Here is a 22,360-nt window from a genome sequence, read left to right as displayed (position 1 = left end):
AGTGTGTCAAGAAGCAGTGTGGCTTGGCAGGGTCGTGTTTCGAAGGACAACCCTGCCACATGGCTCTCGACCTTCACCCCTCCCAAGTCCATACGGGAGTTGCAGCGATGGGACAAGACTAACTACCAATTGAATATCACGAAAAAGGGTGTAAAAAGTACCAAAAAAATCAACAAAACCTACACCAGACTTATTTCTAAATATGTTTTATTTATGCATGAATGCACTATTCCAGGTTTAAAGTCTTCACAAAGTGTTTTCCAGTGTTCAACAGTGTGTGAGATACTGTATTTGTTGAGCTCACACCCATATCCCACCCCCCCACCAGTTTCCATCACCTCAAAGCATTGATGACAGGTCTCAAACCATGTTCCTGGAGCAATACCCTTCTGTAGGTTTTTGCTCCAACCCCATTTGTTACTAATCTGGTTCAGATTATCAACCAGCTAATTGTTAGAAACAGGTGTGCTATATTAGGGTTTGGAGTGAAAACCTACAGCACCATAGCTCACCAGGAACAGGGTTTTATTGCCCTGATTCATAGAATTCAGCATCAAAGCCTTGACTACATGAGATGGCATGGTGAGGTAGCACTCATCACATCCACATAGTAACGTAACACTAGCCTTGACAACAGCAGATCATTGTAAAGATAGTCACTTGACTATGCAAAGCAGAAAATAATTTCTGAGGCTCCTTTTTTAATCAACATACTGTGCTTACCATTTACAGTGACTGTGACAGACCAAGACAGCATTGGTATCCCCTAACAGTAAAATATGAGCATTTAATAGATTTTTCTATATAGATTTTTTTTTAATCTGACATGTCTGAGAAAAGCATCACAGTTCATGATACATGAGATCAACAAAGATTTGACTTAAAGGAAAACAGAATCTTCTGTAGGAAAAACATGTGATTGAGTGAGACAGGGTAGCACAGTGCAGGGCTGCTCATATGCGTTGGTCAAGGCTGGACCACAGCCTGTAGTTAGCTGTCTGTGGACTGATTGGTTCAGCTGGCTGGCACCCCCTGGTCCAGATGCAGTGCTTAGCGCATACGCATGGTCAGGCTGTGCTTTGGTCCATCCAGACGCTCCAGCTTCTCAAAGTGTTTCCTGGCGTTGCGGATGTTAATGAGTGTGGCTGCAGAGGCTATAAGTAGAGACAACATTATTTAGATTGTCATGTTCACCGTATGTACTACCTTGTCCCAGATCTGCTGTTTTCAACTCTATCGCATCTGCTGTCTTGACCTCTGAATGCCCAGCTATGAAAAGCCAAGTGACATTTACTCCTGATGTACTAACCTGTTGCACCCTCTACAACCACTGTGATTATTATTTACCCTGGTGGTCATCTATGAATGTTTGAATATCTTTGAGAACATTCTGGCCTGTTATAATCTCCAACCGGCACAGCCAGAAGATGACTTGCCACCCCTCAAGAGCCTGGTTCCTCTCTAGGTTTCTTCCTAGGGTCCTGCCTTTCTAGGGAGTTTTTCCTAGCCACCATGCTTCTACATCTGCATCGCTTGCTCTTTGGGCTTTTAGGCTGAGTTTCTGTATGTATAGCACTTTGACATCTGCTGATATAAAAATGGCTATATAAATGTATTTGATTGATTGACTTACAGTAGATATATTTTCTCATGTACAAACAAGTCCTTAATAATATATAATAATAATGGCTATACTTACGTATGGAGGGGTCCGACATGATCACCATAACATATGTATTAGAGGTGAAGACATCAATGAAGGCCGCAAAGTTGGAGTTCCTCACCTCCATGCTCTGGAAGGAGGCTGCCAGTTTACTGCAAACACCAAAGTACTGCATCATGAAAACACCAAAGAGAGATACCAGGTCGAGACGCAGTAAGGTCACCACAGAGACATGTTCCTTCTGGAGGATGACCTCACCTACAACTGAGCTTGAACTGTTTGATGATGTTGCTGATCTTCTCAAAGCGGTGAGCATCACGCTGCTCTTTGCACTGGTAGTGAGAGATTACCTGTAACAAACATTACCACCAGAAATTACATAATTTCCTACTCATCCAACAAAGTCGTTTTCAATAGCTAGCAGCTCTCACCAGAAAAGTGGCTCTCTCAAACAGAAGCACTTCGTCTGCCTCAATGATCTGGGCAAAGTTACGCAGGTTTGTCTCCAGCTGCTGTACATTGGGGATCAGCTGGTAAACAATACTGGACCATGCCTTAAGAGAGAAACAAGATGTTAGAGACTTATCTGAGGGAACAGCAATAAACAGTCATACAGACAGAGCAGCTACCTTGTACAGTGTTTCATCCCAGATTGATGTTCTGAAGCAGGTGCAAGCCAAAGGCCTGGACAGACGCCTCAGGTCCTCTTCACGCTCCTTAAAGATCTGGAGAAAGGGAGGACAATCACTCTTCCACATAGGTGTTAAGAGTTGAGTACACCCCCATGCTAAATAAATAGCCTCCTAACAGGTTGGTTAGTGGGGGAGCCCTCTGGCCATTTGAAGGAATGTCTGAGTGTCGCAAAAGTGTTAAGCCAGATTCCTAGTGAAATATGTCTTAAAATTCAATGTGTGTATGAATTGATGCATTAAAACATTAAGTGTCTGATCGGCATGGTGTTTTGTGTGAACCCCAGCTCACCAGGTCTCTCTGGTCCTCCTGAACCAGATCCATTTTGTGCACCAGGCAGAAGACCTTGGCGTCGGGGGAGTTCTGGAGGATCGCCTCCAGACAGGACTGGTAGTAATGCATGTCCTTCTCTAGCTCACGGCTCTCCACATCGAACACATAGATCAGTACCTCCACGTTCCTGAATATGTTGTCTCTCTGGCTGGTAAAGTAGTTCTCCATGAAAGTGTCTTGTCTGACAGACACAGGAAGCAGAGTGTTAATTGTGGTGATACACAGAGAAACACCCTACAGCTTGTCAAATGAGGCTGAAAGAGACTGGTTGACTTACCCTCCACAGTCCCACAAGTTCAAAACCAGATTGCCAAGGAATCGCACATGGGAGTGCTCCACATCAACTAAGTCGCAAGAGGATAGGAGAAAAAATATTTCAATAATTAGAATAGGGTGAGCATCAATGCAACACAACTTAGCTATCTGACAACAATTGAAATTATTACATTTTCAACTGGCTTAAAAATGTATGTAGTTTAGAAACTTCAGCTAGTGCTTACTCGTGGCTCCAAGGCGGCGTGTGTCTCGGGCTATGTAGTTGGCAAAGATGATCGATCTCATGCTCGTCTTCCCAGACCCACTCTTGCCCATCAGCAACACCTTTAGAGAACGTCAACCAATTGCATAAGGGGAATTTCTATAGGGGGACAACCACAGACTCCTACAACTCTTGAGCCCCCAGTGTCTATTGTCACTGAAAATGTTGTGTTTAAATTCTTACAAATACCAGTGTAGAGTTCATTTTTTATTTATCTACCTTTTTCTTCATGGCTGTGCTTGACATCCCCTTAATCTTTCAGTTTGCAGAATGTTGAAATCTAGTCAGTCTGACTTTGGCCCTCTTCAGCAGGCTTTCTGTTCGTATCACTTACAACTTCAGCAGAAGACATAACATGCAGAATACATACAGATATGTGATTTTCTCTAATGTGAAGTAATTACTAGCTACCCAAACTAAACAGTTGGTAAGGTCAAAAAAATGTTAGCTACATAATAGGTAAATTATCTAGATTGCAAGAGTATATGATTACTAGCTTATATGACACTAGAGGGCCAGACATAGTTAGGATATGTGAAAAATGTAAATTAAAGCATTTGCACTACCAGTGTTATACTGCACAAATTAGCAAATATTATTTACAAAAGGGGATACAGCATAAAAAGTGAAATGAAGGGAAGTGTAACTTTGGTATTGAAATGGAGCCAGAGATGTACTACAATGTTGGTGTAGTTTGCTACGTTCTCAACTATCAAAATAACTAACTACATAAAACTAACGTTAGCTATGTACAACAAGTGAGCTAACTAACGAACTTAGCAAGCTAATAACGTTAAACAACATTCAGAAAAGGTTTAGTTTACTCGCTTGCGATGAAAAATTGGTAAATTGACAAAGTATTCAGTAACTATATAGTTATGTCAATATTTTCGATTTAAAATAGCTTATACATTACTTGATTTAGATAGCTAGCGAGCGGACAGGTCCATTGCTTGCTGTGTTTAAGCCCCCACAAACATGCTGATGCTAGCTAACGTTAACTGGCAGGCCCACAAAACATGCAATATCATTCGGTTACGATTATACTACCGACGGGTCATCTGATGCGTTATCACCTGAAGAGGCTGGTCGAGGCTCGTAAAATAATAACAGAAAAAAACTACTTATAAACTACTACTAATATTTGGTTAGTTGAGTAGCGAGAGAGGTACAGAAACTAACTCCACTGTCTATACAGCGTCTTAGACATTTCACGTGATTACTAGCTGGGAGGGGGCAATTCACGTGACCCAAGAATGCGTGAGTGCGTTCCAAAGCGTCAAATCTTGGGGATATTTTTGTTGTAACGTGACTAATTTCATCATTTTGAAATGTGCATACAACATTTATCTTTAAGCCAGAGCTTGAATTAGTACCTGCACCTCACAGGTTTTACTGCTTGAGCTCCTGTTCCTCTAAATATAATATTAGCTCAAAAGTATTGTTGCGCTCCTGCACTTAAATATAAACAGTACCATAACCCAAATGAGTACAGGCACCTATTTCGGTCCAAGTCAAGCACTGCTTTAAACCCTATTATTTTCAACATTGTTTACATACATGCAAATAGGGTGAGATGTACATGGAAATGAGACTGAAAAAGGTACAAGAGGCTAAAGATGTTATTGTTATTTAAACTTTATTTAACTAGGCAAGTCAGTTAAGAACAAATTCTTATTTACAATGACGGCCTACTGTATAAAATTGTATTATCTAATACCCTAAACTGTGTAGACACAAAAAACAACCCCGAAACTCAAGAGTTATCAAATTTAAGAATCAACCAACCAATCTCTTCATAAAAACATGCCGTTCTGATACAGGATAGGAGAATATATACACATTTTTTTAAACACAATTATTCACGTGAATAAAATATCTTGTCAGGAAATGGGTAAATGGAGAGACACCGGAAAGAAACGCATCATATAACATTGTAGTTTCATTTTAAGACACAAGAGAGGTCTGCCAAACTACAACACAATAAAAAAAAAAGATATACAAAAAGCATTAGTTGGAGAAGCAACCATACCAGTTATTATATTTTTTAAATCATGAATTTTCCATAACCAATAAGTCTGTGTTAGTAGGCTGGTGGACTATATTCCTGTACCTGCATACTCTCTATATAAAATAGTACATTTCGAACACCAATAAAGGACTCAAGGACAAGGCTCTCAAAGGTATACATTTAAAGAGAAACTAAATGAGAGACAAAGACATTATGAAAAGAACAGCAGGTCTTGGATTTTTATCCAGTTCAGGCCAGTTCAGGCCATTCATTGAGGTCTCAGACTGAGTTCTTCCTTTACATTTGGTCTCGGAGTTTGGCAAGCCTTGAAGACAGTTCATCCTGAAAACAAGAGTAAAACAGGTGTTATGTTGTTGCAGATGCAGTAAGTCAGACATCTCTAAAAATATATAACTTTTTTATTGTGTAAGAAGGGTGAGAGGTGGGGCTGAGGGCAATATTTCTGTAAGCCTGAGGCACAGCTACAATAACAATATCAGCAATGTTATCATTGCTCTATTATCCCAATAATTTATTTTAAATATCCTGTTCAGTAGACAATTGAAAGTGTGGTAGGGTACATAATGGCTCTGGTTCAGGGCCTGTTTCTGTACCTGCTCTACTGATGCTACGCTGGTGCCCACTGATCCAGTCTGCCCCTGTGGGAGCTCCATGTTCAGGTCCAAACTAAACATAAAAAAAAGAAGAACAAATTGCTATTCATTACATTTCCATCCTTTATATACAAGTTTTTTCAAGAATAGAGAAAACCACAAAATGAGGAACTCTCACCCTGCTTCATCAGCCAATTCGTGCATCAGTGAATCCACTTGATTCTGAAACACGTCACTGACTGTTAATCTCCATTGTTTGTGAACAGAGCAGAATAAACAAATCAAAATAAATGTATCTCGTCATGATCTGCACTTGGGTGTGTATTTACTGTTACAGACTTCAAGATTAAAGGCCACACATCTGGTCAAAGACAAAAGGTCTGTCTAGCAGGAGCACAGAAAAGCATCATTACCTGTGGTGTGGTAAGTGTGGTTGTGCTACTCATGGTGTCCTCCATTTGGGCTGTCTGCACATCCAATGTCTCAAATTGATGTTCAAACTTGTCCATGAGGCCTGAGATCTAGAGAGATGAGACATTCATGACACAATTTCCCTCTCATTGTGAAGAGTGACACCTATCAAATAGCTGTATTTGACAACCAGCATTATGAGTGTGCACACACAGCCATGATTGCACGGAACTCCCATCTGTGATTGCTCAAGTAAACAGTAAAACCTGGATTAAAAAACGATAAAGACGGTGCAAAGTCTCTCCCCTATTTGACCTATATATTTTGTGTGCATGTTTATTTTTTATTTCATCTTTATTTAACCAGGTCGGCCAGTTAAGAACAAGTTATCATTTACAACTGCGACCTGGCCAAGATAAAACAAAGCAGTGCGACAAAAACAACAGTTATACAAACAAACGTACAGTCAATAACACAATAGAAAAATCTATGTACAGTGTGGGCAAATGTAGAAGAGTAGGGAGGTAGGCAATAAATAGGCCATAGAGGCGAAATAATTACAATTTAGCATGAACACTGGAGTGATAGATATGCAGATGATGATGAGCAAGTAGAGATACTGGGGTGCAAAAGAGCAAGAGAGTAAGTAATAATATGGAGATGAGGTAGTTGGGTGTGCCATTTACAGATTCATTGTACCTGTACACAGCTGATGCTTAAAGTTAGTGAGGGAGATATAAGACTCCAACTTCAGTGAATTTTGCAATTCGTTCCAGTCATTGGCAGCAAAGAACTGAAAGGAAAGGCAGCCAAAGGAAGTGTTGGCTTTGGGGATGACCAGTGAAATATACCTGCTGGAGTGTGTGCTATGGGTGGGTGTTGCTATGGTGACCAGAGAGCTGAGATAAGGCGGGGCTTTACCTAGCAAAGCCTTATAGATGACTTGGAGCCAGTGGGTTTGGCATCAAATATGACAAAACAGATGGCACTGTGATAGACTACATCCAGTTTGCTGAGTAGTGATGGAGGCTATTTTGTAAATGTCATCGCCAAAGTCAAGGATCGGTAGGATAGTCAGTTTTACGAGGGTATGTTTGGCAGCATGAGTGAAGGGGGCTTTGTTGCGAAATAGGAAGGAGCATGCACTTAGAGCATTTAAAAGCAGTTGGAGGCCAAGGAAGGAGTGTTGTATGGCGTTGAAGCTTGTTTGGAGGTTTGTTAGCACAGTGTCCAAAGAAGGGCCAGAAATATACAGAATGATGTCGTCTGTGTAGAGGTGGATCAGAGAATCACCAGCAGCAAGAGCGACATTATTGATGTATACAGAAAAAAGAGCCGTCCCGAGAATTGAACCCTGTGACACCCCCATTGAGACTGCCAGAGGTTCGGACAACAGGCCCTCCGATTTGACACACTGAACTCTATCTGAAAAGTAGCTGGTGAACCAGGTGAGGCAGTCATTTGAGAAGCCAAGGCTATTGAGTCTGCCGATAAGAATGCGGTGATTGACGAGTCGAAAGCCTTGGCCAGGTCGATGAAGACGGCTGTACTGATGTGGAGGCTGTGTGTGACATTTTAAAATGTATGTAGTTCTGTCCTTGAGCTGTTCTTATCTATTAATGTTCTGTATTGTGCCATGTTTCATGTTGTGTGGAAGAATAGCTGCTGGTTTTGCAACAACTAATGGGGATCCAAATAAAATAAAAAAATACACACTTTACCTTCTCCAGGTTCATACTCTTCAGTGTGGCATCCATGCCTTTCACCACTCCAGCCATAGATTTAGTGACCTGTAGAATTAACCAACATTACTTAAATAGAAAGGTACCTTGCTATGTGGTTGGACACAGCCATTGTTGCCATAGTTACCTTGCACTTTCACACAACATTGCACCAAATGTTCCCTCCAAAGTAAAAAAAAAAAGTGTGGTACCATCTTAAGCAGAATTTGTGTCTCCATTTTGAACATCCAAACCAATGTTTTACGTGTTGTAAAGTGAACAAATGTTTATCTACAAAATAAGAACATTGCTGTGTGAAGTCTCATAGGTATGTATAACAACTGCACCTTGTTCATTGTGACTGCTGTTTGGACCCTGGAGGCCACTGCATCGATCCGAGCGCTCATCCTAAGGAAGTTGACCGACTGGTTCTTCTGTCTGATGGCGTTTTCCGCATGGATCCGTGCCACTTCCACATTTCCTTTTTGGATAGCCTATGGCAAGGATAAAGGTTCAGTATCCCTACATTCTCAGTTGATATGTTCAGAGTTAAGGTGAGGTGATTCAGGGATTGACTAATGATGTAAAAAGCCTACTTACTTTTTTGACTTTGGCCTTCTCTGCCTTTTCCTCTTTGTCACATTTCTTAGAGTTTCGTTGCAGTTCTTTGGCTGAAAACTTGAGATTGAAGAGATGCTCTGTGACGTGACGTTAAAGACTGTGTCAAAATTGTCATACATAAATTAAACCCAAAGGGGCACAAATACTGCAACTTGCTTCGTACCCTCTATACAAACAAACTTTACTCGATGGTGACGTGCTTCCACCACCGAAATGAAATACCTGTGATGTAGACATGTGAATAAACTGAAAATGCCAGCCATGCTACCAGGCACTGGGTGTCTTCAGACTAGTAAAATAGTTTACTAAACTGGTTGTTTATTTATAGATTATGCCTACTTTGGCAGATGTCGTTACAATATCAATAAGAGCAAACAAGCGTTTACCTTTGTCACCAAGCAATACAAGTATAAACTTTATGCTTAAATACAAATCTAAACCTGATAGCAATATATGTATTTTAAAATCCTATTCAGACGATACTTTATCATGAACTTAACAGAGGCCTTCCCTGTCTACCTATATTTCCTGGTGCCATTTTCACGCCTAGCTAACACTCTTCCAAAGGATACTATCCATATTCGACATGCTGGTAGGGTCCTTGATGGTCCGATAATTAATATCTTGTTATTGGTCTTATTCTTCTCGATTTAAACGTAATGCAGCACTTGCTTTTCCTATTTTAATTTGACTATCGTTGATACTTCCGGGCACACTACCCAAATATGACGTCACCATCACATGTTCAGGGGGTGCGTTCAGTGCGTTGCATTTGACGTCACTAACAACCCCAAAAAATAACTATTTTATTTCTGTCAGTGGATGTCTGAATGGACGTGTAAAGTTCTGGAATTATTACATTTATTCAGGAATACTACATTTGCCACAATATTGCTATCTATTATGTGCACAGCCTTGTCCTCCCTCTATCCCTTGTCTCTGGTGGTATGTCAGTGCAGAGACAATCCAATCAGGTTAGTGCTGGGGGTTCTCCTCCAACACAAGTTGTGCTGGTGGTGGCATAACTGGGGAGTGGACGGGAATCGAGCTTGATTGATGATTAGGTTTGCGTCTCTGGATCACGGCGGTGAGTGAGGGGATGACTCACCCTCTGTCTGATATAATATTCCCCCCCTTTGAGCCAGCCAGTGCATTCCTCCCAAGCTCCTCCTGCTCTGTTATATGAATGTCTGCTCATTCACCCCTAAATGATACTGAGGCATTTATTCACCAATCCTGGAGGAGAGCAATTTCCCAATAACACAAACTCCCATAACACTATCTTAGCCACATCCTCAGAGCATGTGGGGTGGCAGGGTAGCCTAGTGGTTAGAGCGTTGGACTAGTAACCGGAAGGTTGCGAGTTCAAACCCCTGAGCTGACAAGGTACAAATCTGTCGTTCTGCCCCTGAACAGGCAGTTAACCCATTGTTACCAGGTCGTCATTGAAAATAAGAATGTGTTCTTAACTGACTTGCCTGGTAAAATAAAAAAAACATGTAAAATTTTAAAAAAAAATGTGCAGACCAGCTGTCTGGAGTGTTATTCAATCTCTTCCTATCCCAGTCTGCTGTCCCCACTTCAAGATGTCCACCATTTTTCCTGTACCCAAGAAAGCAAAGGCAACTGAACTAAATGACTGTCATTCCCTTCTGTCATCATGAAGTACTTTGAGAGGCTAGTTAAGGATCACATCACCTCCTCCTTACCTGACACCATAGACCCACTTCAATTTGCATACTGCCCCAATAGATATGCATACGATGCAATCGCCATTGCACTGCAAGCTGCCCTATCCCATCTGGACAAGAGGAATACCTATGTAAGAATACTGTTCATTGACTACAGCTCAGCCTTCAACACCATAGTACCCTCCAAGCTCAACATTAAGCTTGGGGCCCTGGGTCTGAACCCCGCCCTGTGCAACTGGGCCATGGACCCCCTGACGGGCTGCCCCCACATGGTGAAGGTAGGAAACAACATCCTCAACACAGGAGCCCCAAAGGGGTGCGTGCTCAGACCTCTCCTGTACTCCCTGTTCACCCATAACTGCATGGCCACACAGGCTTCCAACTCAATCATTATGTTTGCAGACAACAGTAGTAGGCCTGATTACCAACAATAACAAGATAGCCTACAGGGAGCAGGTGAGAGCCCTGGCGGAGTGGTGCCAAGAAAATAACTTCTCCCTCAACATCAACAAAACAAAGGAACTGATCGTGGACTTCAGGAAACAGCAGAGGGAGCACGCACCCATCCCCATCGACGGGACCGCAGTGAAGAAGGTGAAAAGCTTCTTGTTTCTTGGCGTACACATCACTGACAATCTGAAATGGTCCACCCACAGACAATGTGGTGAAGAAGGCGCAACAGCAGCTCTTCAACCTCAGGAGGCTGAAGAAATTTGTCTTGGCCTTTAAGACCCTCACAAACATTTAAAGATGCACCATTGAGATCATCCTGTAGGGCTGTATCACTGCCTGGTATGGCAACTGCAGGGCTCTCCACAGGGTGGTGAGGTCTGCCCAACGCATCTCCAGGGGCACACTGCCTGCCCTGCAGGACACATACAGCACCCAATGTTACAGGTAAGCCAAAACGATAACCAAGGACATCAACCACCCAAGCCACGGCCTGTTCACCCCACTATCATCCAGAAGGCGAGGTCAGTACAGGTGCATCAAAGCTGGGCCTGAGAGACTGAAAAAGAGCTTATATCTCAAGGCCATCAAACTGTTAAATAGCCATCACTAGCCGGCCTCCACCCTGTCACAAGCCAGCTACCACCCGGTTACTCAACCCTGCACCTTCGAGGTTGCTGTCCTATGTACATAGACATGGAATTACTGGTCACTTTTTAATAATGTTTACATACTGTATTCCAGTCAATGTCAACCTATTCAGCTATTGCTGTATATAGCAAATATTCAGACCCCTTGACTTTTTCCACATTGTTACTTTACAGCCTTATTCTAAAATTTAATGAATCAATTTTCCCCCTCATCATTCTACACAAAATAACCCATAATGACAAAGTAGCTGTCTATATAAGGTACCACAGTTGACAGTGCATGTCAGAGCAAAAACAAAGTTATGGGGTTGAAGGAATTGTCCATAGAGCTCCGAGAAAGGATTGTGTCGAGGCACAGATCTGCAGAAGGGTACCAAAAAAATGTCTCCAGCACTGAAGGTCCACAAGAACACAGTGACCTACATCATTCTTTAATGGAAGAAGTTTGGAACAACCTAGACTCTTCCTAGAGCTGGCCGCTCGGCCAAACTGAGCAATCGGGGGAGAAGGGCCTTGGTCAGGGAGGTGACCAAGAACCCGATGGTCACTCTGACAAAGCTCCAGAGTTCTTCTGTGGAGAACCTTCCAGAAGGACAACCATCTCTGCAGCAATCCACTCATCAGTCCGTTATGGTGGAGTGGCCTGACAGAAGCCACTCCTCAGTAAAAGACACATGACAGCCCACTTGGAGTTTGCCAAAAGGCACCGAAAGACTCTCAGAACATGAGAAACAAGATTCTCTGGTCTGAATGTCAAGCATCACATCTGGAGGAAACTGGGCACCATCCCTACGGTGAAGCATGGTGGTGGTAGCATCATGTGGTGGGGATGTTTTGTCAGTGGCAGGGACTGGGTGACTAGTCAAGATCAAGATGAACGGAGCAAAGTACAGAGAGATCCTTGATGAAAAGCTGCTCCAGAGCGCTCAGAACCTCAGACTGTGGCAACGGTTCACCTTCCAAAAGGACAACAACCTTAAGCACACAGCCAAGAAAACGCAGGAGTGGCTTGGAGACAAGTCTTTGAATGTCCTTGAGTTGCCCAGCCAGAGCCCGGACTTGAACCCAATCGAACATCTATTGAGAAACCTGAAAATAGCTGTGCAGCAACTCTCCTCATCCAACCTGACAGAGCTTGAGAGGATCTGCAGAAAACAATGGGAAATACTCCCTAAATACAGGTGTGCCAAGCTTGTAGCGTCATGCCCAAGAAGACTCGAGGCTGTAATCGCTGCCAAAGATGCTTCAACAAAGTACTGAGTAAAGGGTCTGAATACTTATGTAAATGTGATCAGTTTATTTGATTTATACATTTGATAACATTTCTAAAAACGTGTTTTTCCTTTGTCATTATGGGGTATTACCTGTAGATGGGTCAAAAAACTATATTTAATCCATTTTGAATTCAGGCTGTAACAATAAAATGTGGAATAAGTCAAGGGGTATGAAAACATTGACAGATAAACTACATAACCAAAAGTATGTGAACACCTGCTCTTCAAACATGTAATTCCAAAATCATGGGCATTAATATGGAGTTGGTCCCCCCCTTTGCTGCAATAATAATATCCACTCTTCTGGGAAGGCTTTCCACTAGATGTTGGAACATTGCTGCAGGGACTTGCTTCCATTCATACACAAGAGCATTAGTGAGGTCGGACACTGATTTTGGTCGATTTAACCTGGCTCGCAGTCGGCATTCCAATTCATGCCAAAGGTGTTCGATGGGGTTGACATCCGGGCTCTGTGCAGGCCAGTCAAGTTCTTTGACACTGATCTCGACAAACCATGGACCTCGCTTTGTGCACGGGGGCATCGTAATGCTGAAACAGGAAAGGGCCACAAAGTTGGAAGCACAGAATCGTCGAGAATGTAATTGTATGCTGTAGCATTAAGAATTCCCTTCACTGGAAGGGGCCTAGCCCAAACCATGAAAACAGCTCCAGACCATTATTCCTCCTCCACCCAACTTTAAAGTTGGCACTATGCATTCGGGCAGGTAGCATTCTCCTGGAGTCCACCAAACTCAGATTCGTCTGTCGGACTGCCAGATGGAAACATCACTCCAGAGAACGCGTTTCCACTGCTCCAGAGTCCAATGGCGGCAAGCTATACACCACTCCAGCCAACGCTTGGCATTGCACATGGTGATCTTGGGCTTGCCACCATTGGCTGCTCGGCCATGGAAACCCATTTCATTAAGCTCCCGACTGCTTCCTGAGGCAGTTTGGAACTTGGTACAGGTGATTTTTACTCGCTACATGCTTCGGCACTTGGCGGTCCCATTCTGTGAGTGTGTGTGGCCTACCACTTCGCAGCTGAGCCGTTGTTGCTCCTAAATGTTTCCACTTCCCAAAAACCGCACTTACAGTTGACCTAGGCAGATCTAGCAGTGCAGAACTAACTTCTTGGAAAGGAGGCATCCAATGATGGATTTTATACACCTGTCAGCAACTGGTGTGGCTGAACATAGCCGAATCCACTAATTTGAAGGGGTGTCCACATACTTTTGTATATGTAGATTGATTGATAGATAATCCCATAATGAACAGACAGAGTATCGTTCAGTTACCGTAACATCGTGACGCCAGATTGCCATGGAAACTACATTACGCTCCCAGTTGAGAGAAAACAGTGCGTGGTTGAACTTCAGTTTGTTTCAGCACCAGTCTTGTTGGACAGCGATCACGCACGAACCTACAGTTTAGCAAGATAACAACGAATTGTGTCTACGACTCGGAGATCCAATTAAACCTGTTGGATATCGCTTATTGTTGTTTTTATCACTATAGTTTGGCTAAGTTCTACCATTTCATTCAGCAGTTAGGTGAGTAGGCTAAAGTCAATTATTTAATTGCATGATCATTGTCATGTTACATTTGATACAGGAATAATTTCGAAATACATAAGGTTTGTGCTTATACAATTTGAATGTAAACGGATCAAACAAATATGTACATTTGATAGGCTAATGATTTGCATTGTCCATGGATGGATTAAACAATTGCAAACAATGTTGGCCAGTGTGTAAATTATACCTAACAATATTGCATCAGGTGAAGACGTGGGAGAAGAGGTGTAGACTAAACTCACCAAAATGTTTTATTTTGTATATTTTATTAGTTTCTGTTCAATAAAATATGTTAAGCATGTTTACGTAGTCTACGATCGTGGTCTATTCAGTGTCCTGTGAGTGTTCACTAGGCTAATAAAGGGTTTGTAAATATTATTTAGGTAAATTGCATAGACTGTGCATACGCGGCATCACGTCGTTGAGTACTTAGTCTAATAAGGACTGTAAAATAAAATCTCAAGAGAACAGATTGATAGCCCACGCAATATTTTACTTGATCGATTCTGATTATCAACAACTGGACTCTTTGCTTGAAATACCATATTTGTATAGCATCTCAAACAAGTCTCAAACAATGGGAATGTGAGAAGTGGTGATGTTTTTGACACGCATGCAGAAAATCCAGAAGACGCGGCGAGGGGTGCTTTATTCAGTGACTGTATGACTCATACAGTTTTATCTAAATAGTGGGAGCAGGCGCACGGGCGAGAAGGGGTTGCACATGAGACTACAATTCTGCAGCATGCGACTATTATTCTAGTACATGATGGATTCCATAAGAACTGTCCATGCAAACTTTTGGCTCTTGTGGGAAAGTACCAATACATACCCCAGCTGTTGACCTCCCACCACTGTTCATGTTAAATCTGTGTCAAAGTAGGCTAATCTTATTTGTGGGATATCAATTTCCAAATGTTTACGTAGCCTTATTGATTTGTTTATAGACAGCCAAGATGATTTTTTATTCAATGAGTTCATTTATCACTATGTTTAAAATACACAAATTAAGCAGTTGAAAATAAAACTATTACCTTTGGATCAGAGGATATTGTGCAAACTAGAACAAGGACAAGGTTTGCTCATATTACTTCTCTTCTGAGAGGAAGTTCCTAGCTGGTTACCTTCCTGATTAATTTTTAATTTTACATCTTCCACCCCCATGTGTTCATGTGGGTGTAAGGGGGGCTAATGCACATGTGTGACAGTAACTGGCAAAATTTGTGAGTTGGAGGAGGCATCCTACAGCATATTCCATAGATGGTGCCTTGTATCCTGCTGAGGCAGTATCTTATGCTTAGTAGTACCAACACAGCTTTTTTAATTTGGAAAGGTGCAATCTGTGCCTTTGGTGTCTCTTGTGTTTCAGTGTTGACATTGACATCCCCTGAACTCAATGTGAATGAATGAATGATAGTATTTTTTCACTTGTTGTAAAATGCATTAGAATCTTTCTCATTGAACACACATTTTGTGGCATGAAATTACCCAGGTTCTTCCAAATACAATATTGTGTCCTTTTGCAGATAAACCCAAGATAATGGAGCTCCAAATGGATAAAAGATTCCACAACTTGACCCTGGAGCAAGTCCAGACTCTGGACCAGGTGTTGACAGAGGTGATCCCCATCCACGGCCGAGGGAACTTCCCCACCCTGGAGGTGAGACCCATGGACATCATCCACGTAGTGAAGGACCGGCTGGTGGAGAGGGAGATCAGGGTCAGGGACATCCGCCTCAATGGCTCCACCGCCAGCCATGTGATGGTCAGGGACAACGGCACGGGCTACAGAGACCTGGACATCATCTTTGGAGTGGAGCTGCCCAGACAGGAGGACTTCCAGGTTATCAAGGAGGTGGTACTGGGCAGCCTGCGTGACCTCCTTCCCCATGGGGTCAACAGACGCAAGATCACCTGTCTCACCATGAAGGAGGCCTACGTACAGAAGATGGTCAAGGTCTTCAATGAGCACGACCGCTGGAGCCTAATCTCACTGTCCAATAACAGGGGTAAGACTGTGGGGCTCAGGTTTGTAAATTCCCTGCGGCGACAGTTTGAATTCAGTGTAGACTCCTTCCAGATTATATTGGACCATATGCTGGAGGCATATTGGGAGACTGAGAGGAGGCAAGAGGGTCAGTGTGAGGGATTGGAGTTACACAATGGCAATGTGTTATATCTGGATAGAGGGGCAGAGAAAACCATAATGGAACCCCAGTACCCTTCTGTGAATCTAAAAGAAGATAAAGACAATGACTCAATGATGACACACTTCACTGACAGTCTGTGCCACAGTGAAGAGGTTATCGTTCAAAAGGAAGAATCATCGCATCCGATGGATGTGCATGCAACTGGAAAGCAAGAGGAACAGGAAGTGTTAGCGAAAGCAGAGCTTGACCTGGGTTCTCTGGAGGATGAGGAAGAGGTAGAAGAGGTGGTGGTGTTAACAGTTGATACAGTAAAAATACAATTTGTTCAGAATACAGATTACCTCTCAGTTATATCCTCCAAAACAATGACAGAAGAGATGGAACCTCTGGTGCCAAATACATCTGTAGACCCTCAAAGTAACACAGAGGAGTCATTGATTTCTGAGTCAAAAGACATCAATCCATCCCCCATGTTGCTCACAGAGAACTCAGCACTGCAACAAGAGCACGCTCAACTTCAGGTGATACTTCAATCCACATCCCAAGACTGCCCTGCTGTCACACAAAACGTACACCTTGAACATTCATTCCTTCCCCCAGCCAAGAAAACCTGTGACACATCCCAGCAAGTTGTACCTGACTTTTGCCCCTCACCTAAATCTCCAAGGAAGATGTCACGAAAGATGAGCAGCACTTCATCACTCCCTGAAAAATGGTCTTTGTTAAAAGATCTGTCAGATCTGACAACACAGCTGTTTGAGCCTATAGGAATACAACCAAATCCCTCTTTAATAGACACTGATCAAGGCCATTATTCATCTTCCTCAGGGTCCAGACAGAGGAACTCAGAGAGCACTAAAACACTCACAGATCACCATACTCCAGCTGTTTCATCCCAAGATAAAAACATATCACCCCACAACATAGAACAAATAGTCAGTGTGAAATACTCAAAAAAGCCTCCCAACTCAGAAGCTACTCAGGAATCAGTGTCCCTTCAAACCACAGGGGACAGAGTTCCAGAGTCTGAGCCTGCTGCTGCTCATGAACCAGGGCCACCAGAGACAACCACAGTTTTTCCAGGGCCAAGCTCGGCCTTAAAAGACAGGGTCAGCATCACTGTGGTAGCAGAGTGCATGTACGGTGACTTTGAGCAAGCCATGGATCACCTGCGCTTCCGACTCATTTCCACCCATAACCCAGAGGAGATCAGAGGAGGTGGACTTCTGAAGTACAGTGACCTGCTCGTGAGGAACTTCAGGCCAGCCAGTGAGACAGAGATCAAGTCCCTTGAGCGTTACATGTGCTCCCGCTTCTTTATTGACTTTCCTGACCTCAGCGAGCAGCAGCGCAAAATCGAGGCCTATCTGCGCTGCCACTTTATTGGCGATGAGGAGACGGGCAAATATGACTTTCTGATGACCCTGCGTCGGGTGATAGATGATAGTACAGTGTGTCTGATGGGACATGAGCGGAGGCAGACACTCAATATGATCACTGTCCTGGCTCTGAGGGTGCTGGGGGAACAGAATGCCATTCCCAATACTGCCAACATCACCTGCTTCTACCAGCCTGCACCTTACATGGCTGACCCCATATTCAGCAGCTACTACATTCCCCAGGCAGCACAGCCCCCCCTCCTTTACCACCCCTACCCTTTACATGTTCACATGCAGACCGGCCTGGTGTAGGTCCCAGCATGTGAGTTGGGGAGAGCATGAGGGCTGTGTTCTATATGGTTCTACTCTGTAACCAGAGGCACAAAATATATTTTAAAAAGAAAACAGGCTGCATGAGCACAGTTTGTTCAATGCTTTGAAAAGACACTGCCTATGACATGAGAGACAGTGGACACAGAATAGGGAGGATTGGAGTTCTTTAGATAAAGGCCGGCCACCACGTCACCGTTACATTTTTTGTTGTTGTTTTGAATGGGAGAAAGAATAGCTGTGAGGGAAAATGTCATAGGGAAAGAACCGTTTACATGGCTGTTTTAGCTGCATCAGCAGGGCAGGCAGGCAGGCTTTGGCGGTGTTCAAGAGCATAACATCTGTGATGCATTGTGGGTAAATGTTGACTGAATGATTTACAAATAAAATTGAGTCGGTATTTATGATGCAAAATTAGTTGTAGATCAGTCATCAGCAATGTCGGCTACAATGTCAAACAAGTCCTTTGTCACCTTCCTGTGACGGGGGATCCTAGATTGTCAATTAATGAGAAACATCACAGAAATACTGTATGAAGTGTAGACCGAGCGTTTCTTATATTATTAACTGGGTGGTTCGAGTCCTGAATGCTGATTGGCTGACAGCCATGGTATAGCAGACTGTATACCACAGGTATGACCCAAAAATATTTTTACTGCTCTAATTACATTGTAACTAGTTTATACAGTGGGGCAAAAAAGTATTTAGTCAGCCACCAATTGTGCAAGTTCTCCCACTTAAAAAGATGAGGCCTGTAATTTTCATCATAGGGACACTTCAACTATGACAGAGAAAATGAGAAACAAATCCAGAAAATCACATTGTAGGATTTTTTATGAATTTATTTGCAAATTATGGTGGAAAGTAAGTATTTGGTCACCTACAAACAAGCAAGATTTCTGGCTCTCACAGACGTGTAACTTCTTCTTCAAGAGGCTCCTCTGTAATCCACTCATTACATGTATTAATGTCACCTGTTTGAACTTGTTATCAGTATAAAAAGACACCTGTCCACAACCTCAAAACAGTCACACTCCAAACTCCACTATGGCCAAGACCAAAGAGCTGTCAAAGGCTGGGAAGACTGAATCTGCAATAGGTAAGCAGCTTGGTTTGAAGAAATCAACTGTGGGAGCAATTATTAGGAAATGGAAGACATACAAGACCACTGATAATCTCCCTCGATCTGGGGCTCCACGCAAGATCTCACCCCGTGGGGTAAAAATGATCACAAGAACGGTGAGCAAAAATCCCAGAACCACACGGGGGGCCCTAGTGAAGGACCTGCAGAGAGCTGGGACCAAAGTAACAAAGCCTACCATCAGTAACACACTACGCCGCCAGGGACTCAAATCCTGCAGTGCCAGACGTGTCCCCCTGCTTAAGCCAGTACATGTCCAGGCCCGTCTGAAGTTTGCTAGAGAGCATTTCGATGATACAGAAGAAGATTAGGAGAATGTCATATGGTCAGATGAAACCAAAATATAACCTTTTGGTAAAAACTCAATTCATCGGGTTTGGAGGACAAAGAATGCTGAGTTGCATCCAAAGAACACCATACCTACTGTGAAGCATGGGGGTGGAAACATCATGCTTTGTTTTTTTTTCTGCAAATGGACCAGGACGACTGATCCGTGTGAAGGAAAGAATGAATGGGGCCATGTATCGTGAGATTTTGAGTGAAAACCTCCATCAGCAAGGGCATTGAAGATGAACCGTGGCTGGGTCTTTCAGCATGATCCCAATCACACTGCCCGAGCAACGAAGGAGTGGCTTCGTAAGAAGCATTTCAAGGTCCTGGAGTGGCCTAGCCAGTCTCCAGATCTCAACCCCATAGCAAATCTTTGGAGGGAGTTGAAAGTCTGTGTTGCCCAGCAACAACTCCAAAACATTACTGCTCTAGAGGAGATCTGCATGGAGGAATGGGCCCAAATACCAGAAACAGTGTGCGAAAACCTTGTGAAGACTTACAGAAAATGTTTGACCTCTGTTACATACCCTTTGTTGGCAATGACAAAATATTGAGATAAACTTTTGTTATTGACCAAATACTTATTTTCCACCATAATTTGCAAATAAATTCATTAAAAATCCTAATGTGATTTTCTGGATTTTTTTCTTCTCATTTTGTCTGTCATAGTTGAAGTGTACCTATGATGAAAATTACAGGCCTCTCATCTTTTTAAGTGGGAGAACTTGCACAATTGGTGGCTGACTAAACTTTTTTGCCCCACTGTAATAGCAATAAGGTACCTCTGGGGTTTGTGATATATGGCCAATATACCATGGCTAAGGGCTGTGGCCGTGTTGCATCGTGGCTAAGAACAGCCCTTTACCATGGTATATTGGCCATATACTACACCTCAGGCAATATTGCTTAAATATACTATAGTGAGGTAGATGAAGGTAGAAACACTTCAAATTAGACATACCATATAGTAAAATCACAACACACAATGTACAAATGAGACAGTATCTGATCAAGCCTGCTGTGTTTTAGAGAACCTCAATATAGCGTCAGTTGTTCTTCAATTTAAGTGAATTAACTTTTTTGAAGTGATCATACTATAATATTGTATTGTAATCACAAATCTTGATATGACATAAGCTGTGCTTAGGTATTGGGAAAATGTGGAGTACATATTGATTTGATATCTGGGTGTTAACAATGTCTGATTGCATCCTTGGTGAATGTTTTAGTGTCTAATGAATGACAAAGGTAATTTATCAGGGGAAAAAAATCAGGGTCATTAAGATGAGATTCCAAAGTGGTTTAAACTATCCCCCCTCAATTTCTCTTATGTGGTAGTATTTACAGATAGTTATAAGTTGACCATGTGCGACAAAGACACTCACAGCAAATGTAGATTCACTCTCAATTGTTATTTCCCAGCGTGTGGCATTTCATTGTATAAGATAAACAAGAGGTACTGTAAAATATCTACAACATGTATTTTCAGCAGTCATGGCAGTGAGTTACTTTAACAGGCAAATGAAACTGAAGCACAATGTAAACGTACGCAACCTTATTGTTGATTAGTGAACTATAGATGTAGCGGATGTATTTGTGATTAACCAATTCAATATTGAGGAAAGTCTAATGTAAATGTAACTGCAGTAATCTGGTACTTTCATATACCATAGTGTTGATTGTAAATTGTAATACAGTAATGTGTTGGGATTCTTTAGGTGGAATTATTTTGTGTCTGAACTTGTTCTGGAGCTACAAGAGAAACATGAATTTTCATGATCTCTGTATTCATATTCAAAATTTGCTGAATTTGTATGGTCATTTTGACAATAAACCTTACGCACTTAAATAGCCTCCTCAGATATATCTTGCATTCAGCCTCCAAACAGGGATGCTGATACTATTTTCCCTGGAGAAAAGTGGCTGGTTGATGCTGAACGTAATTATCACAGTTTTCAGACACGTGCAAAGCTGAGGTGACTTCAACATTCGAGGGGAAGTAACACACTTGGTTTTTATAATCCAAATTGAACAATTTGCCTGCTTCCATCCAGAAATTCAACATCACTGCAGTGCAGTCTCTCTGGGAGTACTAGAGCAACATGCAGCAGAGGAGCACTAAGTATGGTTGCTAGCTGGCAATCTGACTCACCTTTCCAATCTCCAGTGCATTAGCTAGATTGGTAGTCCATAGCCCAGCTAGCTGAGTCACCTCTATCACAAGGCTAACTGGCTGCAAACAAACCAACCATACCACCACATTTTTCCACTCTCCTCCTAGATTCCATACCCTATCCAATGCCTAGACTGTTGCTACTACTTCTCCGAGGTAGAGTAGACCACTCAGAGGGGAAAGTGGTGTGGTCAGGGACAGGTAGGATTGACATCACTGCAGAGATATGGTGCATCTTTGTGACTCATCATGGCTCTTTGAAGGGGCAGCCAGAGATGACTCACCAAGCCCGGGATAGGTTTGAAACAGCCAGACAAGAGTGGCTAGTCAAATTTACAGGGCCTGGGGAAGAGTGGCAGCTCAGTTTGTACCAAGTGTGTTGACTGGCAGGATGTGCAAACCATGTCGTGATAACTCAAATGATAGCACGTTGACAGCAAGGGGTTTAGGAAAACAAATATGGAGGTACAGGAGAAAATGGCTGGAACACTTAGCTAGAGGAAATGAGAATTCACAGTTCCGTCTTTCCATGAGAAGTGACAGAACATGTAAATCATGGTAAAACATGTTTGTGTTTATAGAATGTGACTGAATTAAACCGAAATACCAGGGG

The 22,360-nt window shown here is 42.6% G+C and overlaps 3 protein-coding genes across 4 annotated transcripts; 1 reads left to right on the top strand and 2 right to left on the bottom strand.

Moving 5' to 3' along the window:
• Nucleotides 1-190: 190 nt before the first annotated feature.
• rraga (Ras-related GTP binding A) lies at nucleotides 191-4,447 on the bottom strand. Its single transcript, XM_064978047.1, has 10 exons — nucleotides 4,141-4,447; nucleotides 3,444-3,560; nucleotides 3,187-3,286; nucleotides 2,964-3,030; nucleotides 2,645-2,867; nucleotides 2,293-2,388; nucleotides 2,095-2,217; nucleotides 1,922-2,013; nucleotides 1,700-1,815; nucleotides 191-1,154 (listed from the first exon to the last, which is right to left on the bottom strand). The coding sequence occupies exons 2-10, from the start codon at nucleotides 3,468-3,470 to the stop codon at nucleotides 1,051-1,053; spliced, it is 948 nt and encodes a 315-aa protein (XP_064834119.1). The 5' UTR covers nucleotides 3,471-3,560; nucleotides 4,141-4,447; the 3' UTR covers nucleotides 191-1,050.
• Nucleotides 4,448-4,844: 397 nt separating this feature from the next.
• Nucleotides 4,845-9,335, bottom strand: LOC135548438 (charged multivesicular body protein 1b-like). Its single transcript, XM_064978046.1, has 8 exons — nucleotides 9,175-9,335; nucleotides 8,582-8,679; nucleotides 8,329-8,475; nucleotides 7,982-8,050; nucleotides 6,263-6,370; nucleotides 6,028-6,071; nucleotides 5,850-5,922; nucleotides 4,845-5,577 (listed from the first exon to the last, which is right to left on the bottom strand). Exons 1-8 carry the CDS (start codon nucleotides 9,188-9,190, stop codon nucleotides 5,533-5,535), a joined length of 600 nt encoding a protein of 199 aa, XP_064834118.1. The 5' UTR covers nucleotides 9,191-9,335; the 3' UTR covers nucleotides 4,845-5,532.
• Nucleotides 9,336-15,774: 6,439 nt separating this feature from the next.
• On the top strand, nucleotides 15,775-18,390 carry LOC135547953 (terminal nucleotidyltransferase 5C-like). 2 transcript variants are annotated; one of them, XM_064977159.1, is made up of 2 exons: nucleotides 15,775-16,379; nucleotides 17,478-18,390. In XM_064977159.1, exons 1-2 carry the CDS (start codon nucleotides 15,785-15,787, stop codon nucleotides 18,083-18,085), a joined length of 1,203 nt encoding a protein of 400 aa, XP_064833231.1. In that variant the 5' UTR covers nucleotides 15,775-15,784; the 3' UTR covers nucleotides 18,086-18,390. The 2 variants fall into 2 exon arrangements, with proteins under 2 accessions (XP_064833231.1, XP_064833230.1); XM_064977158.1 differs by having other exon boundaries at nucleotides 15,775-16,383; nucleotides 17,509-18,390.
• Nucleotides 18,391-22,360: the final 3,970 nt, after the last annotated feature.

The sequence above is a fragment of the Oncorhynchus masou genome, chromosome 11 (assembly GCF_036934945.1).
Source record: "Oncorhynchus masou masou isolate Uvic2021 chromosome 11, UVic_Omas_1.1, whole genome shotgun sequence".
Classification (NCBI taxonomy): Eukaryota; Metazoa; Chordata; class Actinopteri; order Salmoniformes; family Salmonidae; genus Oncorhynchus; species Oncorhynchus masou.
The sequence above is the reverse complement of the archived record's forward strand: the minus strand, read 5'-3'. Positions and strand labels throughout refer to the sequence as shown.